The 25,550-nt window shown below is 38.8% G+C and overlaps 2 protein-coding genes across 17 annotated transcripts in view; one reads left to right on the forward strand and one right to left on the reverse strand.

Moving 5' to 3' along the window:
• LOC146478547 (mucin-like protein) overlaps positions 1-14,400 on the reverse strand; it is a 34,560-nt gene extending 20,160 nt beyond the window's left edge. Inside the window, exons 1-17 of one of the 16 annotated variants that reach the window (XM_085112081.1) lie at positions 12,461-14,400; positions 9,227-9,271; positions 9,043-9,099; positions 8,789-8,833; positions 8,614-8,657; positions 8,348-8,384; positions 8,161-8,217; positions 7,907-7,951; positions 5,286-5,342; positions 5,034-5,078; positions 4,849-4,905; positions 4,402-4,482; positions 3,901-3,939; positions 2,950-3,624; positions 1,806-1,871; positions 962-1,069; positions 629-742 (exon numbers count right to left, since the gene is read on the reverse strand). In XM_085112081.1, coding sequence (XP_084968207.1) covers positions 629-742; positions 962-1,069; positions 1,806-1,871; positions 2,950-3,624; positions 3,901-3,939; positions 4,402-4,482; positions 4,849-4,905; positions 5,034-5,078; positions 5,286-5,342; positions 7,907-7,951; positions 8,161-8,217; positions 8,348-8,384; positions 8,614-8,657; positions 8,789-8,833; positions 9,043-9,099; positions 9,227-9,271; positions 12,461-12,548 — 1,660 coding nt within the window. In that variant the 5' untranslated portion in view covers positions 12,549-14,400. Of the gene's footprint in view, positions 1-628; positions 743-961; positions 1,070-1,805; positions 1,872-2,949; positions 3,625-3,900; positions 3,940-4,401; positions 4,483-4,848; positions 4,906-5,033; positions 5,079-5,285; positions 5,343-7,906; positions 7,952-8,160; positions 8,218-8,347; positions 8,393-8,600; positions 8,658-8,788; positions 8,834-9,042; positions 9,100-9,226; positions 9,272-12,460 lie in introns of all 16 variants that reach the window. The other 15 variants (XM_085112080.1, XM_085112086.1, XM_085112084.1 and 12 more) reach the window with 15 other exon arrangements.
• A 2,386-nt stretch (positions 14,401-16,786) lies between these two features.
• On the forward strand, positions 16,787-23,262 carry LOC146478548 (uncharacterized). Its single transcript, XM_085111726.1, has 7 exons — positions 16,787-16,940; positions 17,459-17,521; positions 18,503-18,740; positions 20,682-20,835; positions 21,447-21,670; positions 22,382-22,421; positions 22,824-23,262. The coding sequence occupies exons 1-7, from the start codon at positions 16,869-16,871 to the stop codon at positions 22,828-22,830; spliced, it is 798 nt and encodes a 265-aa protein (XP_084967852.1). The 5' UTR covers positions 16,787-16,868; the 3' UTR covers positions 22,831-23,262.
• Positions 23,263-25,550: the final 2,288 nt, after the last annotated feature.

Raw genomic sequence — 25,550 nt, forward strand, 5'->3', positions numbered from 1 at the left:
ATAGCCCATTTTACAGTTGTGTGCCCAGTGACCTGGCCTTGGATTGGAAGCGAGGCTGAGGGTGACCTTGTTTTGATACAAACCTCATTGCTTTTCATATGTAAATGAAAACTAGTTAGCATAAGAACAGCATGATTTACATGTGAAAGCAGTAAGGTTTGTATCAAAACAAGGTCACTCCCAGCCTCGCTTCTAATCCAAGGCCAGGTCACTAAGCACACAACTGTAAAGTGGCCTATTACATCTAAACATGACATTTGCGGCTGGCAGAAGACCAACGAAAGCAAATCAAATCACCAAATTACCAAGTTTGAAGTGCTCTTTCCAGTCGCATGGAAGATTTTTCGAGACAAGGTAAGAGTTAAAGATTTCCAAGGACTTCAACGTGTGTTTTTATCACTGATTTTGATCTTTTATTAGCAACAGTGTAAGAACGCTTCACTGGAAAGCTTGAAGAAAGTTCAATTCATTACATGTCGAAATGTACGTTGGAAATTCCATCGTTAAAGCGAAGGTTTGCGTCCGCTCGCAAGCTTCTTTTGCTAATCAAAGCATTGTGCACGTGATCAAACGTGCTTACCCGACAGTGAGTATAGCATCTACAGTAGAATTAAAGAAATTGTCATACCGAAGCTACATGTTTCGCCGAGGAATCCCACGGAGCAATTACAGCTGAAGCTGTTTATTCCATCCTCGCAGGTTCCATTGTTTTGACAGGGACTACTCGCACATTCATCGATATCTGAAAAACACGATCACATTCGAACTTTAAACAGCGACAATCGCCGCAACAAGTATCTATTTAATCCTTATTACACATGGATATTACTGTATTTCAGTTCAAAGCCGAAATATTGAGCAAACTTGTTAGATACTAACTGTTCAATAATTCTCATTTTCATCATCATCATTGATATTATTATTATTATTTTAAATGATTCTGATAATATTGATGATATACCTTGTTCACACTTTGATCCATTGAATCCGGGGGCACAGATACACTCCGCGGTACCATTTACATTTTGACATGTTCCACCATTGTGACAGGTAAAATAACTGCATGGATCTGTAATGAAAATCAATCACGTACCGTTGATTTACGATCATAATTTAATGGGGACAAGATGGCATTAATTATTTGGCGTTCCCTGGTAGAATCCATTGGACAGTAACTTAATGGAAAGCTCAGATCGAATCTCGAATGTACTGCACAGATTAAAGTTGACGCGGGCGAACATGAAGCAAACGAAGAAGAAGAACAAGTCATTTCTTTTCTGGTTTTTTTTTTTTTTTTATCATGTGTTTGATTACACAGCCCACCAAGCTTCTAACCTTAATGTCTAACCGTGTGTAAATTAATTTACTTTAAAACATTTTGATCTGGAGCCTGTAACGAGTATGGAATGTAGAGACCACGTGTGAGAACAGGTGAGGAAAAATTGCACCCTTTTGTCTGAAAAGGGATCAGGGTTTGAAGATACGGATGGCACACCTCCACCGTCTCCCTCTCCTTGCAGGAAACGTAAATGGTTTAAAACATAACATCGCAATTCTTTTACGTAGACCACTCACTGACATTCCAATCCTAGCAGCACGCAGGATGTTTGTCCCATGAACCTAGTTTAATGGCCTTAGCTCCCACGAGTCTCCTGCAGCTCAGTGGTAGAACATCCGAACTAGTAATTGAAAGGTCTTAGGTTCGACTCCTGATAGGAGAACTCAATTTTTCATTTCCCGAGTATTACTGTGTCACTGACTGAAAAACAAATACATCTATTGAGATGATGGTTGTTATCACGTACCTGGTGCCGCTGTTGACGATAATTGCGCCGTGAAAGGAGAGGTTGGTTGGATTGAAGCCGTTGATACTATCGAAGAGGAAAAGAGAAAAGGTTAAAGAGTTTAAGTAAAGTACCAGTAGTGGTTAAAGCACCGTTCACCTAATCCCGCCGGTAGAGACGTCGTCCTCTCTTCCGGCCGAACCAAGTGGTATACAGAAGTGGGTCGACAACTGTAGTGCGTCTGAACCAATTTGGTTGGGGCATGCCTATTTCTCTCGTATTTTGGGCGCGATCATGTGCCTGGTCGAGTGGTTACAGCTGCCCTGATTCCAAGTTTTTGTGATAAAATAGCTGACATCGGACACGTTTACTTATCGAACTAGAATCTTCACATTTTGTTAAGCCGATGGAACTCATCGCTGTTTACTGACGTTTTGAATTTTAAGGCTAACAAGAACGTCTTTACAAGTGAACTGAGTGATGTACAGTTCAGCGAGTAATGGTGTTCATAATTTCAAGTTAATGGGCGATACTCATTAAGTTGTCCTTACCTAGCTCAATTACCATGGTTTAATATAAACAATTAAAATTGGATCATGGGACAATACAATTCTAGAGTTTTGATTGGCTTAGCGACCATGGGATATGAGCCATTACACCATGCATGCGAAACAGTGGTCATTAAATCGTCTTTCTTGCAACATGAAATCAGCAAAATCTAACAATATTTCTTGGTTGCTGATGTTGTTGATTTTTTGTTTTTAAAATATTAAAATCGCGCTTGTTGAATATGGGATGATGATATCGTCTCATACCCATCACACGCTTGTCCTGATAATTATTAATGATTGTTAAAAAAAACATCATTTGTTACCTGAAGGTGTAGAATCGTTTAAAGACGATATGGATGAGTTAAGTGTGTTCACAGATGCAGATATGTTTGAAAACAAGGCTGTGCTCAAAGATGATGAACTGACAGAAGAAATATTTATTGTGGAGGAGGCCAAAGGTGTACCAAGGAATGAAAACCTGGAACTGGCACCTGACGAGGAGGAAGAACTCACAGAAGGTGAAGAAGCAATTCCAGAAGATCTTACTGAAGAAGAGCAAACAATCCCTTAGTATTTATTAATTCATTTTACTTCCTAAAATATATACAACTTACTTGAGGTTGATACATTGGCCGAGGAAGAATTCGACTGGGACGCACTGACTGAGGTCGACAGGGTCGTACTGGCAGAGATTGGCGGGGACACACTGCCGGAGATCAACGGCGTGGTACTGGCAGAGATCGACGCGGACACACTGCCCGAGATCGACGGGGTCGTACTGGCAGAGGTCAACGGGGTCGCACTGGCAGAGATTAACGGGGTCGTACTGGCAGAGGTCAGCGGGGTCGTGCTGGCAGAGATCAACGGGGTCGTGCTGGCAGAGGTCGGCGGGGTCGTACTGGCAGAGGTCGGCGGGGTCGTGCTGGCAGAGATTGACGGGGTCGTACTGGCAGAGATTGACGGGGTCGTACTGGGGGTCGTACTGGCAGAGGTCAGCGGGGTCGTGCTGGCAGAGATCAACGGGGTCGTACTGGCAGAGGTCAGCGGGGTCGTGCTGGCAGAGATCAACGGGGTCGTACTGGCAGAGGTCGGCGGGGTCGTACTGGCAGAGATCGACGGGGTCGTACTGGCAGAGGTCGGTGGGGTCATACTGTCAGAGATTGACGGGGTTGTACTGGCAGAGATCGACGGGGACACACTGACAGAGATCGACGGGGTGGTACTGGCGGAGATCGACGCGGACACACTGGCCGAAGTGGAAGTCGACGGGGACACACTGACCGAAAGACCTGAATAGGTTTGAAAAAAAGATTGATTGAAACTGAAGGCCGCAGAAGAAGTTGGTTCATAGATGAAGAGCTTATAGAGCCTAATGAGAAGAAATAGTTTTTAGAGCTTCGAATGTTTGCAAAAAATTATAAAAAAACTCTTTACGAGAGACCAACGACAATCTAACGGTAACAAGTTTTTTTGCGTGGCGAATCAGGATTTGGAATATTTTGTCATTTAATAAATATCGACTGTCACGGTAGTATTTTGGAAATTGAATATGAGTTTCATTTTACCTGTCAAAGTCGTATAGTAGCAGGAGCAAGACGGTGTACCTGTCGAAAAAAAGGGAGGAAAAGAACGTTTGGTTCAGGACATTTAATGAACGTAGTTTGATTGTAAAACTAAACAAGTGTCAGATGCCAATATCCAATGAACGTTTTACGGACCCAACTCTCAGTTGAATTAAATAGATATATTAATTTGCACCTTTTATTTATGAGAAATGGGGTTGGAATTTGTAAAATGGTGTCATAACAACTGTCCTTTCTGTCAGAACTGATTTTATTGATAATTTTTAATGATTTCATGCAATTTTCTTTGAAACAAACTGTATAGCTGGTGTCTGGCCTTTTATGGAACTCAAATTCAGAGTGAGGCGATTGCTTGATTCCATGGAGCTAGGCTATTACCGAAGTCTCTGACTGTTGACCCTTAGCAAGACTATGTTCCTGGATTCAAACCAATCCCTTACTACATTTTAATTCATTTTACTTCATAAGAAATATACGACTTACTTGAGGCTGATACACTTGCCGAGGAAGAGGGCGACTGATACACACTGGCTGAGATCGACGGGGACGCACTGGCCGATAGACCTGAACAGGATTGAAAAAAAGGGTGGTTTCTCACTTCTTCTTACAGATACTTAGAATAGATTGTATTTGTTGAACAAATTTACGCATTAATAAATGTTCTGTTCTAGAATGGAAGGTGTTCCATGGTGTGGAACAAACACAGACCAACTCCTCGCTAGCTATTAAATTGGAATAAAATACAGTCGTTAAACGTTTTCTCACTGATAGGAACAGTCATAACAAAATGCAGCTATGTTGATTGCTGCAGCAATGCAATCCTATGTCACTGACTGAAAAATTCATCTCTTATCTAGAGTGTTGTTCATGAATTTACACAGCATAGCTCACTCTGTGTGTAAGGCATAAGCAAAGTGGTATACGACTTACTTGAGTTCGATACACTGGCCGAGGAAGAAGTCGACGGAGACACACTGGTCGAAAGACCTGAATAGGATTGAAGAAAAAGGGTGGATTCTCACTTCTTCTTCCAGATACTTAGAATAGATTGTATGTGTTGAACAAATCGTAGGCATTAATAAATGTTCTCTTCTACAATGGAAGGTGTTACTTACTTGAAGACCATGGAGTGAAACAACCACAGACCAACTCCCCGCTAGCTATTGAATTGTAATAAAATACAGTCGTTAAACTTTTTCTTACTGATAGGAACAGTCATAACAAAATGCAGCCATATTCATTGCTGCAGCAATGCAATGCCTATGTCACTGACTGAAAAATTCATCTATTATCTAGAGTGTTCCTTTTGAGTTTACACAGCATAGCTCACTCTGTGTAAGGCAAAAGCAAAGTGTTATACAACTTACTTGAGGCTGATACAATGGCCGAGGTAGAAGTCGACTGGGATACACTGGGCGAAAGACCTGGATATGATCGAAAAAAAAAAAAAGGGTGGATCCCACTTCTACTTCCAGATACTTAGAATAGATTGTATGTGTTGAACAACACCCATTCTCAGCTAACAGGGACCATTGATGTCACGCCTCTTTATGTCTTCTTTTTTAACAAATCTCGTCCTCTCTAACACGGAAAAGCATTTTAGTTTTCATCTTCAACATCTAAGAAGTTAACCGGAAAAATTTTGTTGAATTAACCTGTCGAGAAATTTTTTTTGTGCATATTTATGTTACACCAAGTAGTTAAAAATAGGGTGTCCCACGGCAAAAAATTTAACTTCGAGTCAGTTTTTTATCAATACACGCTTTGAAGATTGCACTGAAGATCGTGCCTATTTTAAACTCTTACACATAAGTTTGTAAATATAACAATTGTAAGCTTTACAGCCTTTTTGTCTTCTGGAAATTTTATGAAGAGTTGGTGTCCCACGATTTTAGGTAAATTGCATTACTATGTTTGCAGAGCAAGTTATTCGCTGGCTTATTTTATAATACTCGCATGCCTTTTGCATTTTTTACCCCTGTTTTATATTTACTTCAATATAGCTGACACATCTAGCTGACTATCCCGACACATTTCGAAAAAAACATTAAACTAGTCAGTGATTGGGTTATTTTCTTTTTGGACCGTAAATTACATTACTATGTTTTATTGTAATATCTTACGTACAAAATACAGCAATTCGGTAACTGGTGTTCGGAAGAAACTTGCCTACTAGGAACTCAAGAAATGATATAGCAGTTCTGCTATTACTGTCATTTTATAATCTTTAGAGAAAATAAAAGGACAATGTAAATTACGTTACGGTAACGTAATTTACCACGAATGACATAAGGTGACTTTGTGAAGGCGTTACCCAGGAATGTCCTGACCAAATAGCGTGAGGTGTAATATTACTTGAGATGACGCAACCAAAGCCTTTTTGACCTCATGCTAAGACCGCTTAGGAATCTCTCTAACTAGAAAAAGACTCTATCGAGATAGTAACTGTTTTGACCGCAATTTAAAGTAAACACAAATGGAAATCAATGTTTTTCTCTTCTATGTAAGCTATTGCCGCACTATTTATGCGAGAAACAGCGGTATGAATAAATCAAGCGAAAGACATTGCCCAATTTGGCAATAATTGCGACGGTAACGTAATTTACAGTGAAAATGAATTTCAATTACATCGACGAATTGGAAAAAACAGCTTTCCAGTTGACTGATTTTTAAGCTTATCGAGAATGTAGAAGCATGATTTGAGACTCTTTAATCTATCTTGCATTTTAATGGCTGTTGGATCTCGTTTTCAGTATGTTGCTTCCGAAAAAATAGTTACAGGGTTTTCCCACTTACACTCTCCATTCTTAAGCTTGACCAATATGGCAGTCCAGTAGCAAGATCCGCTCCAATACTTTAATTGCACGTAAAATGCAAAATTTATTGTCCACAGACGTGGCATAAACAAGACTAAAAATCCAGAAAGCGTAAACAGAGCGAAAAAAGGCCAAATGAAGGTAGCACTTATCTTGAACTGAGAAGTCAAACAAATGGAAAAATACTATCGGCGCACAACTGAACTTTCGAGAAGTGAATATTTAGAAAATAGACGAGAAGGGGTAAAAACTAATCTCTCGGAATAACATTAGTATATGTGACAATAAAAACGAAACAGCACGTTTGCCTGGCAAAAATTGTTATGCTTAACTTATCACATGCTTCAAGTTAACGTTAAGTTTTGTTCAAGTTAATAGTTTTGATCTAAAATGGACAGTAATAGTTCACATTTTATTAAAAAATGATAGCTCATTGCATAAATTGAGCGAAAACTGTAATCTTGAAGGGGAATCAATGGATAGATGTTATAAGAAAGTGAAATCGAGCAATATTGTGACAGTGTAAATTACGTTACTGTTCGGTATGTAAATTACGTTACCATGTTTCAGGCCCTTTCCGGTATTGTCCGGGCAAAGCTTACCAATCAAAAAGTCTGTCACTAAAATCTTCACTTTATAACGTTTATATTACTGGGACTGTGGACTCAAACTTCCCAGAAGTAAAGAAATGAGAAATAAAATAAAAATAGTTAAATTATTTACGGATAAAAATAGGAATTTGGTTGTAGAATTGTAGGGAAATTATTCCTGTCATATTTCACTTGGCTCCAAATGACGAAATAAAACTATTTTTCTTGTATCTACGTTATCTAAAAATGATAAGAATAAAACTTTTAAAGCCATCTATTCACTATCCCCGTTACGTTTCTTTTCAGCAATTCTAGAAAAAAACATGTATTTTTGTGTCAAAGGGGGGGGGGGGGGGTCGAACATTTTTTCCTATAACTCAAAAACCACTTGGACGTTTCTTGTCCAAATTTAGGAAACAAAAATTTGAGTAATAATCAATTCAAAAATTCTAGTGAAAAGTGGATCGGAAATACTTTTTTTTTCGACTTTTCAAACTGCTAATGGTCACTGTTAGCTGAGAATGGGTGACAAATCGTGCGCATGAATAAATGTTCTCTTCTATAATGGAAGGTGTTACTTACTTGAAGACCATAGCGTGGAACAACCACAGACCAACTCCTCGCTAGCTATTGAATTGGAATAGAATACAGTCGTTAAACTTTTTCTCACAGATAGGAACAGTCATAACAAAATGCAGCTATATTTATTGCTGCAGCAATGCAATGCCTGTGTCATTGAGTGCAAAATTCATCTATTATCTAGAGTGTTGTTTATGAGTTTACACAGCATGGCTCACTCTGTGTGTAAGGCATAAGCAAAGTGGTATACGACTTACTTGAGGTTGATACACTGGCCGAGGTAGAGGTCGACTGGGACACACTGGTCGAAAGAACTGAATATGATTGAAAAACAAAATAGTGGATTCTAACTTCTACTTCCAGATACTTAGAATAGATTGTATTCGTTGAACAAATCGTACGCATGAATAAATGTTCTCTTCTAAAATGGAAGGTGTTACTTACTTGAAGACCATGGCGTGAAACAACCACAGACCAACTCCTCGCTAGCTATTGAATTGGAATAAAATACAGTCGTTAAACTTTTTCTCACTGATAGGAACAGTTATAACAAAATGCAGCTATTTATGTTTTGCTGCAGCAATGCAATCCTATGTCACTAACTGCAAAATTCATCTATTATCTAGAGTGTTGTTTATGAGTTTACACAGCATGGCTCACTCTGTGTAAGGCATAAGCAAAGTGTTATACAACTTACTTGCGTTTGATACACTGGCCGAGGTAGAGGTCGACTGGGACACACTGGTCGCAAGACCTGAATAGGATTAAAAAAAAATGGTGGATTCTCACTTCTACTTCCAGATACTTAGAATAATAGATCGTATGTGTTGAACAAATCGTACGCATTAATAAATGTTCTCTTCTAAAATGGAAGGTGTTACTTACTTGAAGACCATGGCGTGGAACAACCACAGACCAACTCCCCGCTAGCTATTGAATTGGAATAAAAATAAGTCGTTACACTTTTTCTCACTGATAGGAACAGTCATAACAAAATGCAGCTATATTCATTGCTGCAGCAATGCAATGCCTGTGGCACTGACTGAAAAATTCATCAATTATCTAGAGTGTTGTTCATGAATTTACACAGCATAGCTCACTCTGTGTGTAAGGCATAAGCAAAGTGGTATACGACTTACTTGAGTTTGATACACTGGCCGAGGAAGAAGTCGACGGAGACACACTGGTCGAAAGACCTGAATAGGATGGGAAAAAAGGATGGATTCTCACTTCTACTTCCAGATACTTAGAATAGAGTTTATGTGTTGAACAAATCGTACGCATTAATAAATGTTTTCTTCTACAATGGAAGGCGTTACTTACTTGAAGACCATGGCGTGGAACAAACACAGACCAACTCCGAGCTAGCTATTGAATTGGAATAAAAAAAGGTCGTCAAACTTTGTCTCACTAATAAAAACAGTCATAACAAAATGCAGCTATATTCATTGCTGCAGCAATAGGCCTTATCACGGTTTTCGACGCCATTTTGACGAGTAGGCAAACAGGCTTGAAATAGCAGTGTATGTATGGAAATCCATTCCTTCTGAAAAATTCATAAATTGGAAACTTTTGGCACTAGGTCAAGGATTTTAAGAAAAAAAATTGGAGGGATGTAGCTGTGCCAGAAGGCGTCCAGTCGTGTTTTGAACTTTCTATACATTTGTCTGTCTAGCGAACCAGCCGTGAACTTCTACTAAAAATAGTTCGCTGGAACAAAAAAATACAGGGAAATGTATGGAAAGTTCAAAACACGACTGGACGCTTTCTGGCACCGCTAAATCCCTCCAATTTTTTTCTTAAAATTCTTTTCCTAGTGCCAAAAGTTTCCAATTTATGAATTTTTCAGAAGCGATCTTTTATGAAAATTATTCGACATCGGATTTCCATACAAATGCTGTTATTTCAAGACGTGTTTGTCTACTCGTCAAAATGGCGTCGACAACCGTGATAAGGCCTATGCAATGCCTGTGGCACTGACTGAAAAATTCATCTATTATCTAGCACGGTGTTGCTTTTGAGTTTACACAGCATGGCTCACTCTGTATAAGGCATGAGCAAAGTGGTATACTCCTTTTTGTCAAACAACAAATGAAAATATCGTTCAATCATCTCTTGTTCTTTAACCTTTTTTGGAGGTTTTTGCTCCTTGGGAGTTATGGAACAGTGCATGTAGGAATAGAAAACTTACTAAATAACTTGTCGGCAAACTGACACATGATTCAGCTTAAAACTTTTTTCAGACTTAAAGAAAAACATGGCGATCCGGTGATCATGACTCTCTACAATCAGCGAAGAACATACAACGAATACATTTATTTAAAAAAAAAATAAGCTTTATTCATCCATCTTAAAAAATAAATATACCATGGATTTACATTAACTGGATCTAAAATTTAAAATACACAATCATAAACAAAGGAGCCTTGCTACCCGCGCCATAAAAGAGTTTGCATGTCTTTTGGTTCTTGGCCTTGGTATTGCTACTGGTCCTGGTGTTGATCTTTTGTAGAGTACATAACTTAGTTAAGTGAGAGTGAAAAAACACTGTTTATCGTGTATTATAGTGCATCGAGTAACCACTTCCCTCCCTTCCCCCCTTCCACCTTGTCCCCCACCGGGCAAAGCACTATATTGAAATGATGAAAACAAAATTTTCCTGACGCGAAAACAAAAGTAATTCCACGTAGAATGAAACACTAAGAAAGCACCGACCGCATTTTATAAAGTTTTTTTTTCGTTTGTTATTCTCAAAGTACCAGCCTGAGTTGAATGTCTCTGCCATGATACATCGGAAGGCGGCGAGTGTAGCGAGGAAATGAACCAATCACTTTCAGATTTTCATGTGGCTGAATTAGATTGTTGTAAACAAGTTCATGCATTGACAAGTATACTGAGATCGTGAATAAATTTTAATTCAAATTTAGAACAGACACTAAATAATCTTTCATATATTTTCTTTCTGTCTCTTTGGTATTCCATTTGCTTGTCGATCTTAAATGAAGTAAAAGCTACTATCAGGTGGAGTTGTAAAGGCTGCGATGAAACAATTGCTATTAACCAAAATTTTCTTTCATCTGACCTTAATTTAAAATACAAATATCTAATGATAAGATTCTATTCTGCATTATTTAGCTCTCGACAATTACCCTCCCGCAGGCCTACTTGGCGACTCAACGGTAAACGTGTTCATCAAACGCGAAAAGCAAAATAATGCTTTCACCTGATTGGCTGATTAAATTACTTATAACTTCATTTGCAGCTGCCAAGAAAAATGTCCGCAGGGAAAATTATCCACTCCTGTAGATTACTTAAAATCTAGCAAACCTTGAAATGAGTGTTCTTTTATTTCTTTTTTTCAAAAATAATTTTTGTATCACTTGCATTATCTGACAAAAGAGTTATTTTGGAGCCACGTATTCAAAATTGAAAAATTCTTTAGCTCGCCTAAGGGTGTCTACAGAGTTACCTGTTGTTTCGTTGACAAATCTCCTAGGCAACCATGCTTTCACGCAGGCCATTATCGTTCAAGTATTCTGGCTGGCGTGCTAATTTTTAACGCAGCCGACATGCAAATTTTGATCTGTCGGTTCTTCTTCGTCATATATTAAATTTTTCCTTTCGTACGAAAGCAGCACTAAATAATTGTTCGACTCCTTAGTCACAGTTGTTAACCTCAACTTAAACTAAAATTTAATAAAACCTCAGAACCAATTTACCACGCTGTGTCATGCCTCAACGAACAGTTTGTTTTACAGAGCAGACGTTTCGATCCAAACCATAGAGCTTGTGCGAAATAGTGTTCTCAATATCAGTTTTGAACGTGTTTAAGGCATCCGCTCGCTTTCAACCGCAACACATATTGTTTCGATCGCGCCACCTTCTTCTATCGATTCCGCGGATGAAGCTCGAGTACTTATTTCTGCCGAACGTTTCGCGTTATCAGAGGAATACTACTAAACCACATCTTGACCATACATTTTACTCCGTTTGTCTGTTTCACTAATTATCAAAAACTGTTTCCGAATGAAAATCAAAGTTGGGCAGGCGGACTAATAACGCACTACACTACTTTCGAAACCGCGTAGATGCTAAACTTATCAAAAAAATATAAAACTCTTAAAATGAGACCTAAGAAACGTATTAAAGAACATTGATATCTCTGTTTTGAAACCTAAATCAATAATTAACGCATGAAATTTCAATACCCTTTTATATTTTAAAGCAAAAATAAAAGACAATCTTTTGTACGTGATAAAACCATACCTTCGTTTTCAAAATAGCGACCACTTAATGGTGCCATTAAAGCCAGTTGTTTGCATTCGTTAGATATGATTCTGAGAAAACCACGAAAAAAAGAAAAGAGGAAAATGCTACAACACTCACTACCTCACTCGTACATATTTTTCATTTTCGCAAAAGAATACGATTTTGATTAAAAACTACGGCCGAGAAACGTAATGAACTGCCTCCCACATATATCTACCTCAGCGGCCACTTGACAAGTACGCAATGGCTATTGCACATATAATTCACGAGTAATAAATAAAGTCTTACTTGCTTCAGCAACGTTCCCTTCAGATACCAGGAATACAAGTATAACAAGAAAGACGCTGAATCCTCTGAGGTTCTTCCGGCCCGCCATTTTAAATGCGTTAAGGATTCAACGTCCGCACCAGACTGCAAGCTAATTCAATGTCTTTTCTCAGAAAAGGTTTCGCGTGGGGTGTGTCACCTCAGGGCAAACGATTGAAGTAGTAGAGCTTGACAAAGGCAGATGAAAACGTGAAGCAGAGAAATCGAGGACAGGAAAAGGGTGTGCAGCTAATCACTGAATTTTCCTGTTAAATAATGAATAACTGAACTTGTATAGAAGGTGAATCGTTTCTTTCTCTTTTTTCCTCTTTTTTTTTGTAATGGTTATGTATGTTTGGTAACCATGGCAACTTCCAATCGCAATACTTGCTGAAAATAAACCAAACCTTACACTCCATCTCCCAAGTGTAGCCATGCCACAGCTGGTGATCGTATTTTTTCAGCAACATTCACTTTGTCTGCTCTCAACAACAATTCTGTTTTACACTCTTACTGACCCTTAGTTACCTTAGAATTGTGTGTGCTTCCCGCACAATTCTGAATAAAACACTGAACTTTGGTAACAACATCTTGATTGAGCTTGTTAATTTAATTGTCATTGAGATCAAAATATATTAGCATTTGGCCACCGATCATGCAGAGATGTCTCGAAGCGATAAAGAGGTTCCTTTCTCTTTACTTCCAAAGGTTCGTCACAGGAAGCTTTCGTTTTCACCAATTTTGGTAATAATATTTCACTGGGCAACTACAGTAGTGAGACGTTTAACAAAAAATACATTCGCATAGAACAATAAGGTTGATTCTTTCCGAGTGAAATGGTCAAAGATGGCAGGTGGTTTTATCCCAGAAATACATCCCTTAAAGTCTTTACATATACTTCACAACACCGACTTTGTTGGGACATTTTATTTGATTAGATTATATAAAAACAAACAAAAGATCTCTTTGAGGCTTTTTTTTTCTTAAAAAAAAAAAAAAAGGCACGGTAGCATTTGGTCATTCATCGCTATATGTTACTTTCTTCTGGGGAATAAATAATTCTATATTTCCATAGTTACGTACCATAAACATTGCCAATGATGTCAACGGTTCGCAAATTTTGCTGTGCTTTTGTGAGGCAAATCACTCCTATACCGAAACTTTGTAGATTTTGCTTCAGCTGAAAGGACCGTTTACACGCGAGTTTTATCAGATTTGTCTCGCACTTTTTTAATGACTTTTTTGCCGTGCTCAAGTTTCATTTTTAAACCGCCTGTGTAAACTGGCGGCGACTTCTGAGCGATTTAAATATCGCCGTGCTATCGCATTGGTTTCCAACCTGTTTGAAACATGATGCAAATTTGTTGAATTTCTCAAAAAACATTCAGCGACAACGCGCTGAAATCGGATGGACTGAAATCGCAGCGTTGAGCGAGGAAAATTGCAATGAAGTGCGACAAGGTTGCGTCAAAATCGCAGCTAAAAACAGTTTCGATAAAAACAATCTTGTTTGCTCCGCTTACACGCGTCTCTAAATTCTAAAAGATGAGGTATTGCGGTATTTCCTGAAACAATGCTTCGGAAGTTACATTGAAATGGAAATAATTCAGACAAAGAATTAAATTCTAAAAATATCTTAAGTCGAGAAGAATAGGTCTTATCACGGTTTTCGACGCCATTTTGACGGGTAGGCAAACAGGCTTGAAATAACAGTGTTTGTATGGAAATCCGATGTCAAATAATTTTCATAAAATATCGCTTCTGAAAAATTCATGAATTGGAAACTTTTGGCACCAGGAAAAGGATTTTAAGAACAAAATTGGAGGGATGTAGTTGTGACAGAAAGCGTCCAGTCGTGTTTTGAACTTTCCATACATTTGTCTTTCTAGCGAACCAGCCGTGAACTGCTGGGAAATGTATGGAAAGTTCAAAACACGACTGGACGCTATTATGTCACTATTATACCATGGTTACGTCATTATCCAGGAATGTTTCTTCATACAGGTGTGCCGGTTATACAATTTTGAGTTCACTGACTAAACACAACTCTGCCAAATCTCACAGTTACAAGCCAGGCTCCCACTTCTGAGCAGTGAGCACAAGCAGTAGCATAAGAAAAAAAAATTGTGTGAACTAGCGTGAGACGCGCCGTTCTTTTGAGTCAGTCTTCTACTTGTTCTTATTCTGGCTAATTGACCCTAATTGTATACTCCGGGTTTATACCGGTTCCCACAGGCAAAATACGCACAGGCATAAGGCGATATCAGTGCACGGTGCACCGACACTCGTGACATAAGCACAAGCATAAGGAAAAGAAAACAGTTTGTTTTCTTGCGTTTGGGCTTGTGCGTATCTCAACCCTGTTCACACATTTTTTTTTTCTTGTCTTTATGTATGCTTCAATGCTTATTACACACGTGGGAACCAGACAACCGTTAGATTACCAAATGTTTTTGAGAGGTTTTGAAAAACAGCTTCAAAAACGGTGTACGATTAAATTTGGTCATAACAGAACGCGATCAGTCAAAACAAAACAACGGCATAAACAATTGTGGGAAGATTATTGCGGGGACTGATTAAACTCGTTGTGTGCCTTTTCACAATAAGACGCACGGCATGTGATCTCGTCCCACGGTCTTACCGTTTGACCTTCAAACCTCATGGCTTTCAAACTCCAAACAAATAAACAAATTTCAATGGTGAATAAAGTTCTAGAAACTATAAGTTCAAGTAGTGTAGATCAACATAATCGTCTTCTAAAAGTGGAAATTTTACTTCTACTAATCAATCCTCTCTGGTTGAACTGAAGGAAACTACGTACGAGTTTTCAGCCTCGTTTTCATGAAAATTCGGCACGCCACGTCAACTGACAGCATTATCGTTCGCGGTCCTTTGCAGTTTTCACGCACGCTAAGAACCTTGGACCATATTGGAATATTTTAACTGTCAGCTATATTTAAATTTAAAATATAAAGATCTTTTTAAAATCAACGCGTATGGGGCACCAGCCTCAAGTGTGTTATTGTGTTTAATTGAAAATCAACGTGTTTACACATTCGGGGGGGCTGGCTTGTCACCAATAAAGTTGAGATATCTTTTTATTGATTGATAAGTTCTTGTAAGTTATTATGTATACTGCTAACATGATTAATTTTTCTTTTTCTTAAATATCTACCTGGCCGAATCGGCCACTTTTCAAAAATCTAGGTAGATATACAACTCAACTCAGTTGTTTCTAGCGCCAGTTTAGTTATAAATCCTTTAAGAAAGATATAATTGAGTTTTTTGTTCCACGACTGCTGTACCGTCATCTTTCTTGTTTGTTTATTCCATAGATGCAGGTCCCTTGGAAAAATCAAATTCAAACAGATCATTCTTCGATCATTGTAAAAATTTCAAACTAGTTTACGGCCTTTTATTTTAACCAGTCCCACCTACTAACAAACAAGCGTATATCATGAGGGCTGCCGGGAAGATTATCTCAATTCTTTCGATCGTTTTTTTTTAAGGTCAAAAATGATCGCAAAAAAATATGTCCCCGCAAAAAACAAAAAGTTGTTCGCACAAAATTTTCCATTAAAAATTGCTTTTAGTTTTATTAAAACAAGATAGCCCTGGTTTTTCAAAGTCACGTCCCTTGTGCTCCATCTGCCTTGACACAGTCGCCAAAATCTTGTATATACAACCCGCTTTCCCCTCGCCTTCATTAAACGAGGCTCGAAACAGTTTTATTGGTCTTTTAATGGATGTTTTGAAGTTAAAACCTCGCATAATCCCGCGTATCAGTATTAAGAGGGATTCGGTTTAATAGTGGAGCTAGGCTATCTATCTAAAAGTCACAATTTTGGGCTTTAGAGTCTCACACCTTTCATAACTCATAGCTTTTGCCATTGTCCACAAATAAACGCGGCTGCGTAAGCTCAGATACACATTTGTCAAGTACAACGAGATCAGTCTGTCGCATGAAAAGCACTGCTTTTTCAGCTTTGTTTGTCCAAACGGCTTCGTCAAAGCGGTCTAATTTTTCGTCAACGTTATAGCTTTTCTTCTTCTCTTTATAATTACAACAAAACCAATAGCTTTCAAAGTGAAGAAAGGTTTGTTGGATTTCTTAATTGAGTATATTGTTGTTTTCAACCTTTTCACTTTTCCAGTATTTTTTCAGTCGTTTAATTCTTTTTAAATTCAAAAACAGTTATTGGTCCTTGAAATGGTCCCTCGACTGGTATAGGTTGATTTATTTAGTTTGTTTTCCTTCTCAAAGCAGCTGTAAATATATTGTCATTGAAGCGCTTTTCAACCTCATTTTTCCTTTGCAAATCACGGCTTAAGTTTGAATTAAAATCAGGAAAAAGATAAGATCAACTAAATAGATATCTGAACTGGAAGAATGGCGCATCGATGGATAATTTTGGCGCTTGCTGCTTTGGCATCCTTTGAAACTTGCAAGAACCTTGCTGAGGTATGACTTTAATTTCAATTTGTATTGATTCACTCTGAGAAAGGGAATAGCACAAGAAAGGGAATATAGTTTAGAAAAATAATATGCAAGAAAGGAAAGTGATGAATTAAAAAAATAGTGCCCAGTAGCTTTCATTTGAATGGATTTCATCCACAGACTCAAAACTTAGAACCACCTTGTACAGCATCATAAACAGCACCACAGGAAAGTACTGCTTAGCAGCTTTAATTTGAATGGTTACACTTTAGGATTTCATCCACAGACTCAAAACTTAGAACCACCTTGTACAGCATCATAAACAGCACCACAGGAAAGTACTGCTCAGTAGCTTTCATTTGACTGATCACATTTTAGGATTTCATCTTCAGACTCAAGAACACAACTGAAAGAGTCTGAACTAAACGTAAATTTTACGTGCTATGTATGATCGCATGTCTTCTCGTCATTGTTCACAGTTTACCGGTCGCAATAAATTCCTTACCAGTAATACAGTTTTTATTCCTTTCAAAACATTTTAGGCCTCGTCAAAAGATAGAGTTCAAGCCATCTACAGACTCTACAAGAAAAGATCGTTTGGCGATGTAAGTATAGCCAGTATCTTAGGACCTATTTATATAAGCCGGCCCGGTTGGCGGGACGCGTACGAATTTTTTCTCTCCGTTCATGGGAAGTTTCAGCCCGGCTACCGAGATGAAAAAGGCTCGATTCTTTTCTTTGGCTTTCCCTTCCTTTGAAAGTTTGTCGCTGAAATCATCCGGTAACTGTGAAGCAGCCACAGGCCCGAAAATTGATACATCGTCGATAATAATAAAGTTTGGACATCTCCATTCTTAGTTCTTGGAAACGAATAGTCGCATGAACACATCGAAATTTTTACAAAGCAAATAGCGGTTAGGTGAGATCTCGTTAACCGAGCCAGCTCTCACCAGGCTCGTATGAAGAGGTCTTTAACTGTAGGCCTCACTCAGTTAGCAAGGATTTTTGTGAGAAAACGGTTCGCTACAATAGGTTTGTCACATTCTTGGGTAGTTGTCGCTTCATTTTCACCTGTGCACAGTTATCAGGATCGTAACAAAGTCGACATGGTACCTAAATCAAAGAGATGAGATCCTAACAGCATGCATCAGCTGGCGTCAGATCAGAATTAAGCTTTCTCCCGCTTTCGCCTGTCTATAATCAGAATTCAAAATAGGATAGGTACGTGAAGAATATTTCTGCTGAAGACACTACGCTTTTGTAACAGGAAGAATTCTGAATCTTGAGGTGACGCTTAAAATGAAAATGAAACGCAACCTTTCATTTCTTGGCTATGCTTGACTTCTTTGAAGCTTTCTTTTAGCCTAAGGAATGGATTTTATACTAAAAATCTTCAGCTAAGCAAATGTTAGAATTTAGAGACATAAATGATGTTTTTAAAACACGAATTTTGTCATATACAACTGGTTTCCATATCAACTCCCTTCAACTCAAAACTCTCATAAACCATTAACACGTGATAATACATACTTGGATTAAAATAGATTTAATTTGCTGATCACTGAAATCAGTCCTTTTGCTTTCAGGGTACCTATTATGGAAACTACGGGGGAGGGGGTGCGTGCAGTCTAGATCCTTTATCGCCGATGGCCACCCAACCGGGGTGGATCCGTGTTGCTGCGGGGCCGACAACCTTTCAGCAGTCTCTCGGGTGTGGCATGTGCCTGGAGGTCAGAGGCAAAGGTTCCGGAAGCGGAAATGATCCCATTGTTGGAAAGAGAAAGGCTGTGATAGTTGATCACTGCGCTAGTGGTTGTGGAAGCAGTAAGATACAACATATGTAGCGTATTTTGACCTCGAGAACGATGTGATTGCTATATCATTCTAACAGCTTAGAACACCATACTTTTCGCTGCTGTATTGGCAGGTTACAACTCGACAAAAGACTCGAAAACTATTAGGGGTCGATTTAAGAATTGGTTCATGCTTAGCGTGCGTGTATCGAGTTATGGATGCACGCGGGAAGTTTGGAGAGCTCGAGAGAAGCGTAAGAGTTGCTCGAGGCGTAGCCGAGAGCAACTCTTACGCTTCTCTCGTGCTCTCCAAACTTCCCAAGTGCATCCATAACTCGATATACGCACAGCTAAAAGCATGAACCAATTCTTTTATAACATAGTGAAAATAAAGTAAACGATTTCTGGAAAACAGGTTTTGTTCCTGATTAATAACAAAAACTCTGAACAAAAAAAAAGGTGAAAGTGGTTTTTCATATTGGTTTAATCTTAACGTTTCATTCACTTCGACAAGCTCTTATAAATATACATTTTTTATGGTGCTGTCTCTCTGTAAAATTAAGAATTGGTTCATGCTTAGCGTGCGTATATCGAGTTATGGATGCACGCGGGAAGTTTGGAGAGCACGAGAGAAGCGTAAGAGTTGCTCGAGGCGTAGCCGAGAGCAACTCTAGCTTCTTGAGTGCTCTCCAAACTTCCCAAGTGCATCCATAACTCGATATACGCACAGCTAAAAGCATGAACCAATTCTTTTATAACATAGTGAAAATAAAGTAAATGATTCCTAGAAAACAGGTTTTTTCCCTGATTAATTACAACGTTCTCTGTACAAAAAAAAAGTGGTTTCTCACATCGGTTTAATCTAAACGTTTTATTAAACTTCGACAAGCTCCTATAAATATACATTTTTATGGTGTTGTCTCTCTGTAAAAGTTTTTTAATAACACAGCGCGCGCATGCTTCCCCCATCTGACTTGCACACGTCATCGGATGGACGCACGGCCGTGCGTATGTTGAGAAATGTACCATGATGACGCCAATAGGAATTAGATTAGGATGCACGCGCGTTATAAAGTTTTTTATTAAAAACTGAATCATTGTATAATGCAATTCGAGGGATTTGATTGGCTTAGCGGCCATGGTATATGAGCTATTATACCATGGCCGAGAAATGGCGACCATTAAATTTTCTGCTGGTTTTTCCTGCACAGCGAAATCAGTAGGATCTAGCAATATTTCTTGATTGTTTTTAATAAAACAATTATTCCACTTGCGCTTGTTGGATATGAGATGATTATAGCCAACTCGGCGCTACGTGCCTCGTTGGCTATCTATCATCTCATATCCAACGCGCGCTCGTGGAATAATTGTTAATTATAACATAGCGCGCGCATGCTTCTCCTTCATCTAACTTGCACACGTCATCGGATGGACGCACGGCCGTGCGTATGTTGAGAAATATACCATGATGACGCCAATAGAAATTAGATTAGGATGCGCGCGCGCTATGTTATAAAGAGCTTTACCACACACTAAAGGGCAAACTGATCAATACATTTGTTTTTGTCTGTGAGAGTTTGGTAACTAGCGCTCCTGCGCATGTCAAACCGCTGACAATGAGCACTGAAAATGGTTTAGATGTCGACCACTACTTCACAGATTGGGTAAAACAAAGTTATCGACAACAAAACGGCCTTGTCTGTTATCGATAACTAAAGTAGTTTCTCTAAGGAAAAATGATTTGGTGTTGATCGATAACTAATCTTTTTGCAGTATGTTATCAACACTTTGACTCACACACTAGATTTTTGGTTATCAATAACTTTTTATGGGTCTTTTATGATCGACAACAAAATAATTGGTCTAGTCTGATGAGCCCTTAGTCTCAAAAGTTTTCCCGCTATTTTTGTTTGGTTTGTATTGTTATTGTTTTTGTTGTTGTTTGTTTAATTGAAATCGGGTTCATTTTCAGACGGATTGGACTTATTCATCCCCGGTGATGGAAGATGGAAGATCAATTACCGTGCCATTGATTGCCCAACGATTGGAGGGACCAATGGAAATGTGCAGTTTCGTTTCCAGGGCAGCAATCCATGGTATATCAAACTACAGGCCAGAAATACCAAGTAAGATGGATCCGCTTCATGGCTTGCTATGTTTTCTTAATGCAGCACTGAGTAGCTTTGATTATCGAATTGAACCGGTTAACACTGCTTTTTATTTAATTGCCACCTGAGTCGATTATTACATCCTAAAGAAAGACCATTTAATAAAAGCTATTTTACAGTTCCTTTTTGATTGTTAGTGATGCTGTACAAGATGATGAAGCTGGGTTGAGGACGAAATTTCATTCAAATCAATGCTATCAATGTTGAGGGACTGGTTAGGAAACCTTGCAATGAAAACATTGGTGCTGCAATTTATGTTGGAAGGGCCGCGACCCTGCACAATCCTTTGTTTTGACGTTCACACCACAGTTGAATATCTTAACAAAAACTTTTCTATTGGTCAGTTGCTCCAACACATTCCAAATTCTATTGTTGTTTGTGCAGGGTCAAGGCCAAAAAGGCAAACAAAAAAATATAACAAAGAAGTTTGTCAGGTTCCATAACCATTGCCTTTAATTAACTATGGTGGTATTGAGCATTGCTTTCGAGTGATGCTTTTTAGTACGCGGTTTATGATAATTTACAAGTTTTATTGATTACCAGACATGACACTTCTCTCTCCATTTAAGGGTGCCCACTGCTGGAATAGAAGTCCTGGTGAATGGAAAGTACCGCTGTTTGACTCGCGTTCCCGATAACTTCTTCGTGGGCACGGGCCTTGGGAAACTTTCAGTTCCTCTGCGCGTGCGTCTTACATCCATTACCGGTGAACAGATCCAAGCAACCATTCCCGACATCAAAAATGACTTCAGTTTTCCAAGCAACGTCCAGTTCAAAGGAATAAAAAGTGGAGGTAAGTTGGTTAGTAAACACTTGGTATTTTCACGCCAAATCGTGTCAAGCCACGCGCTGCTGTCAAACAATATTTTCGGTTTGAGTAAGGTTATTTGACGTCTTCCAGTTTGAAATGCAGAAAATTTTCCCTTTTCCTTCTTTATTCATGCCATGATATGGTCTCGAGCGTCCTGATAAAGAAGATGCACGTTATTTTCAAGTTCACACAATGGTAGTTGATTGCCAAAGTGAATATGGTAAGGACACGCCCAATTGAAACCAAAACTTGTTGCTTCAATGTAGCGGGATACAAATCGGCGAATAGTTCATAATTCGACACTTATTTGAAAACCCCTTGAATTTTGTATCAAAAACTTGTAAATGTTAGAGTGTGACGCACCTTACCGTGGCCACCCAACAAACTTTTTTTTACAAGTTAGCCATAAAATACAAAACGACATGTTTTCAATAATTCGTTGTTGCATCACTTGCCTGTTGGACTTTGCAAGGAGGCTTGACCGTTAATAAAAAACGCGTACCCTGATTGGCTAACTTGTAAAAAAAGTTTGTTCGGTGGCCACGGTAGGGCGCGTCGCACTGTAATTGTCGTCGTTGTTGCTCTTTTAAAGTCTATTTCTCCTTATATTTTTCGCTTCCTTATCTCTTGTGGTTTCCGCTTATTGTTGTCTGATTGTTAAGTTGTTAATTTATTCTTTACAATCGTGTGTAGGGAAACCGTCCAGGATTAAGTGTTTTGGTCAAGGAGATAAGTAAGTATAACTTTGCCGTGTTTGAGTAAGTGTATTAAACTATCCGAAAATGGCGATTAAGTAGGGTAGACCGCAGTCCAAGGATTAACCTTTGTTATACAATAGACAGTGTAAACCCGATTTATTGGTCTTTCCCATTCTAGCTATTATGCAATCTTAGATTACTGTAAATTTAGTAACATTCTTCGACAGAAGTGACACATTATTATTAGTGTTCCTTGATGTAAATATCCTTTCTGCCTTGTATGTATTATGGGGTTTACTTTGTTTTATTTCCTTTTCCACTGTATTTACGTGGAATTGTTCAATATTATTTTTATTATTACTATCATCACGCATTGTTAAAATAGCTGGTGAATATAAAGCTATTATATTTTAACTTTACGTCCGTTTATTCAACAGCAAGTAACCCAAGATACTAGGATTCAGGGCTAGACCTCCCCTTTGCTGACGAACGAGATTGCCGCTCGTACGCCATTTGTTTTTCAAGGTCTTCGTCTACTCTAGAAAAGAACAGTTGTGGCACAGTAGAGTTACAAGCGCTTGTGATAATCCGAAAAATGTTCCGAATAGACCATTTCCGAGTTGCTTTGAGCCTCATTATGAAAGCGAGGCGAAGTACAAAGTTTTTGTTATGAAAATTAGTTTTCATTCATATGCAAGCAAAATTAATTTTCATATGAAAAGTTTTGCACTTAGGCTCGTTTTCATAGTGAGGTTCATAGCAAATCGGAAATGGCCTATTGTTAATGACCTGCTCTGTGGTAGTTAGCGGAAACAAAAATTCTGAAAACAAGTACAGTAAAATAATGCTTGAACAAATAAATTGATTTATAATGGCTTAAGTAGTCCTCGATTATTTGTGTACTTAATCCGTAGTATTAGTCTGTACTCGTTTTTTTTCCCAGTTGAAAATGATCTTGCCCAGAGGTTTCCCATCCTTGTAACCTTCTCGGAAACGGAAATTGTGACAAAACCGAGAATGATGTATTATTCAGTGGTGACACAGGCATACTCGGAAAATGGAAATCCGAGTGCTCCTATCAGGACCCTATCAGGAGTCGAACCTAAGACCTTCCGATTACTAGTTCAGATGCTCTACCACTGAGCTACAGGAGACTCGCGGGATCGAGCTAAGGCCATTAAACTGGTCATCTGACAAACATCCTGCATGCTGCTAGGATTTGACAAAAATGATTCCACGACTACCGAACTATCTCTTTTTCTTTATTCTATTCATCATGGTCAATCTTCCTTTGTAAAATGTTCATAGTACTAGCTTAAGAGCTTTTAAGTTTTGTTCTGTTTACTTTTAACAGGTCCTGACTGCTAAGAAACGGACATATATCCTGGATCATAATGACTACTGTATGACTTGAAATTTTTGCCAGTTCTAACCGTTGCAATTCTTTAATTGTTTCCACAAATCATAAAAATGATCGTCAAATGTTTTCCCTTAAAAATCGCCTTTCCTTTTTATGACGAGATAACCTTTCAGAGACATGGCCCTAATGTTTCACCTGTCTCATCAAACTGACCGGCATTTTGTATATAAAACTCTCTCTCCATCATTTTTGGAGGATCGTAACAGTTTTTCCTCCTTTTTGGCCTTGTAGTGCTCGCATAAAAGACGTACAGCTATACCACCTTTCAACATATGATCAAACTTTTTCATTTTACTGAAGAAACGTCGGTTTTCTCGAAATCTAGTCCAGATATTAACTCAGATATAATCATTTCGATGCTTTCAACACATTTGTCAGCCGACAGCTCAGTCTGTCGCATGAAAAGACTTGCTTTTTCAGCTTTGTTTGTCCAAACGGTTTCGTCAAAGCGGTCTAATTTTTCGTCAACGTTGTAGTTTTCTTCTTCTTCTCTTTAGAATTACAATAGAACCTCGCAGAGTCCGTACGCGTGTGGCAAGATACAATAGAATATTGACCCTAAATAAATTTAAATTCGTTTGCGTATTTACCTCGTGGCAGTCGTGGATGAAGGTTGAGATTTGGTTATCTGTTTTTGTGGCTCAATTATGATATATTTGTACAAAATATTTCTTAAACAGCTTAAGTTTTTTTTTTCAAGGCACGTTTGACTTTATTTGTTATAATACTGATTCCACAACGTCTACTTCCTCTGACTTGCTCAGTATGTCCGCCATCCCCAATGTGACGGTGAAGCGGTGACTGTGTGACAAAAGTGGGTAAGGCCTGGCTCAAACGCGGAACTTTTCATGAGCCGAACCTAATACCTCGAATCAAGTACATGAAAAGTTCGGCGTCTGAATCAGTTGAGAACGACTGTTTCAATTTGGAACGGCTCAGCCGTTCTTCCCGCCTGGCTCAGCCGGGAATTTCGGCTTTGGAACGGCTTTGATTCAGACGTCGAACTTTTCATGAGCCAAACCTAAATGCATGAATTATTATAACGTATTTCAAAGCTAACATTTCGATTGGTTTTGCTTCAAGTAAATTAAGTTCGGCGTCTGAATCAAAAGGCGGGATTTTCGTGATTTGGGCCGATCTTAATTTGAATTAAGTTCGGCTCATGAAAAGTTCAGCGTCTGAACTGCTTTCCCAAGTGATTTGTTGCCAGTAGACATTAATAGGGAGTTTACGCAACAGGACGGCTGATGTGGTGGAACGGCAAATGGCTAGATTGTAGAATACCCGTCCCACCCAATATCTAACCTAAACAACTGCTCCCGCAGTCCCGCAGTCGTGTTCTTTAATGCTGCTCCCGCAGTCGTCGCGCTACACATGAATATACTTCGTTCTTTAATCCATGAACTGAAACAAGCAAATCCATGAGCCGAAGCTTAGATTTAAGTACCCATCGACTCTGGGACTGCGGGACTGCGGGAGCACTTATTTTACTCACTTCGTTTAAATATTCATCGACTCTGGGACTGCGGGAGCACTCCTTTTTTAAGTAAGATATTTAGTGGGCCGGGTATTCTGCAGTCGCTCTCGGCAAATTGTCCTTGTACGTCCAAGTATTTACGGACTCTAGATTGTAACGTTCCTACCGCTCGTTGTCTTCACGTTGTAACAGATGCGAGAACAGTAGTTCCTCGCGAAGCGAGGTTAAACGTAAACTGACAAACGTTGGTACTTTTCCAATAAACAG

The sequence above is a fragment of the Pavona decussata genome, unplaced genomic scaffold, assembly GCF_977016875.1.
Source record: "Pavona decussata unplaced genomic scaffold, jaPavDecu1.1 SCAFFOLD_64, whole genome shotgun sequence".
Lineage (NCBI taxonomy): Eukaryota > Metazoa > Cnidaria > Anthozoa > Scleractinia > Agariciidae > Pavona > Pavona decussata.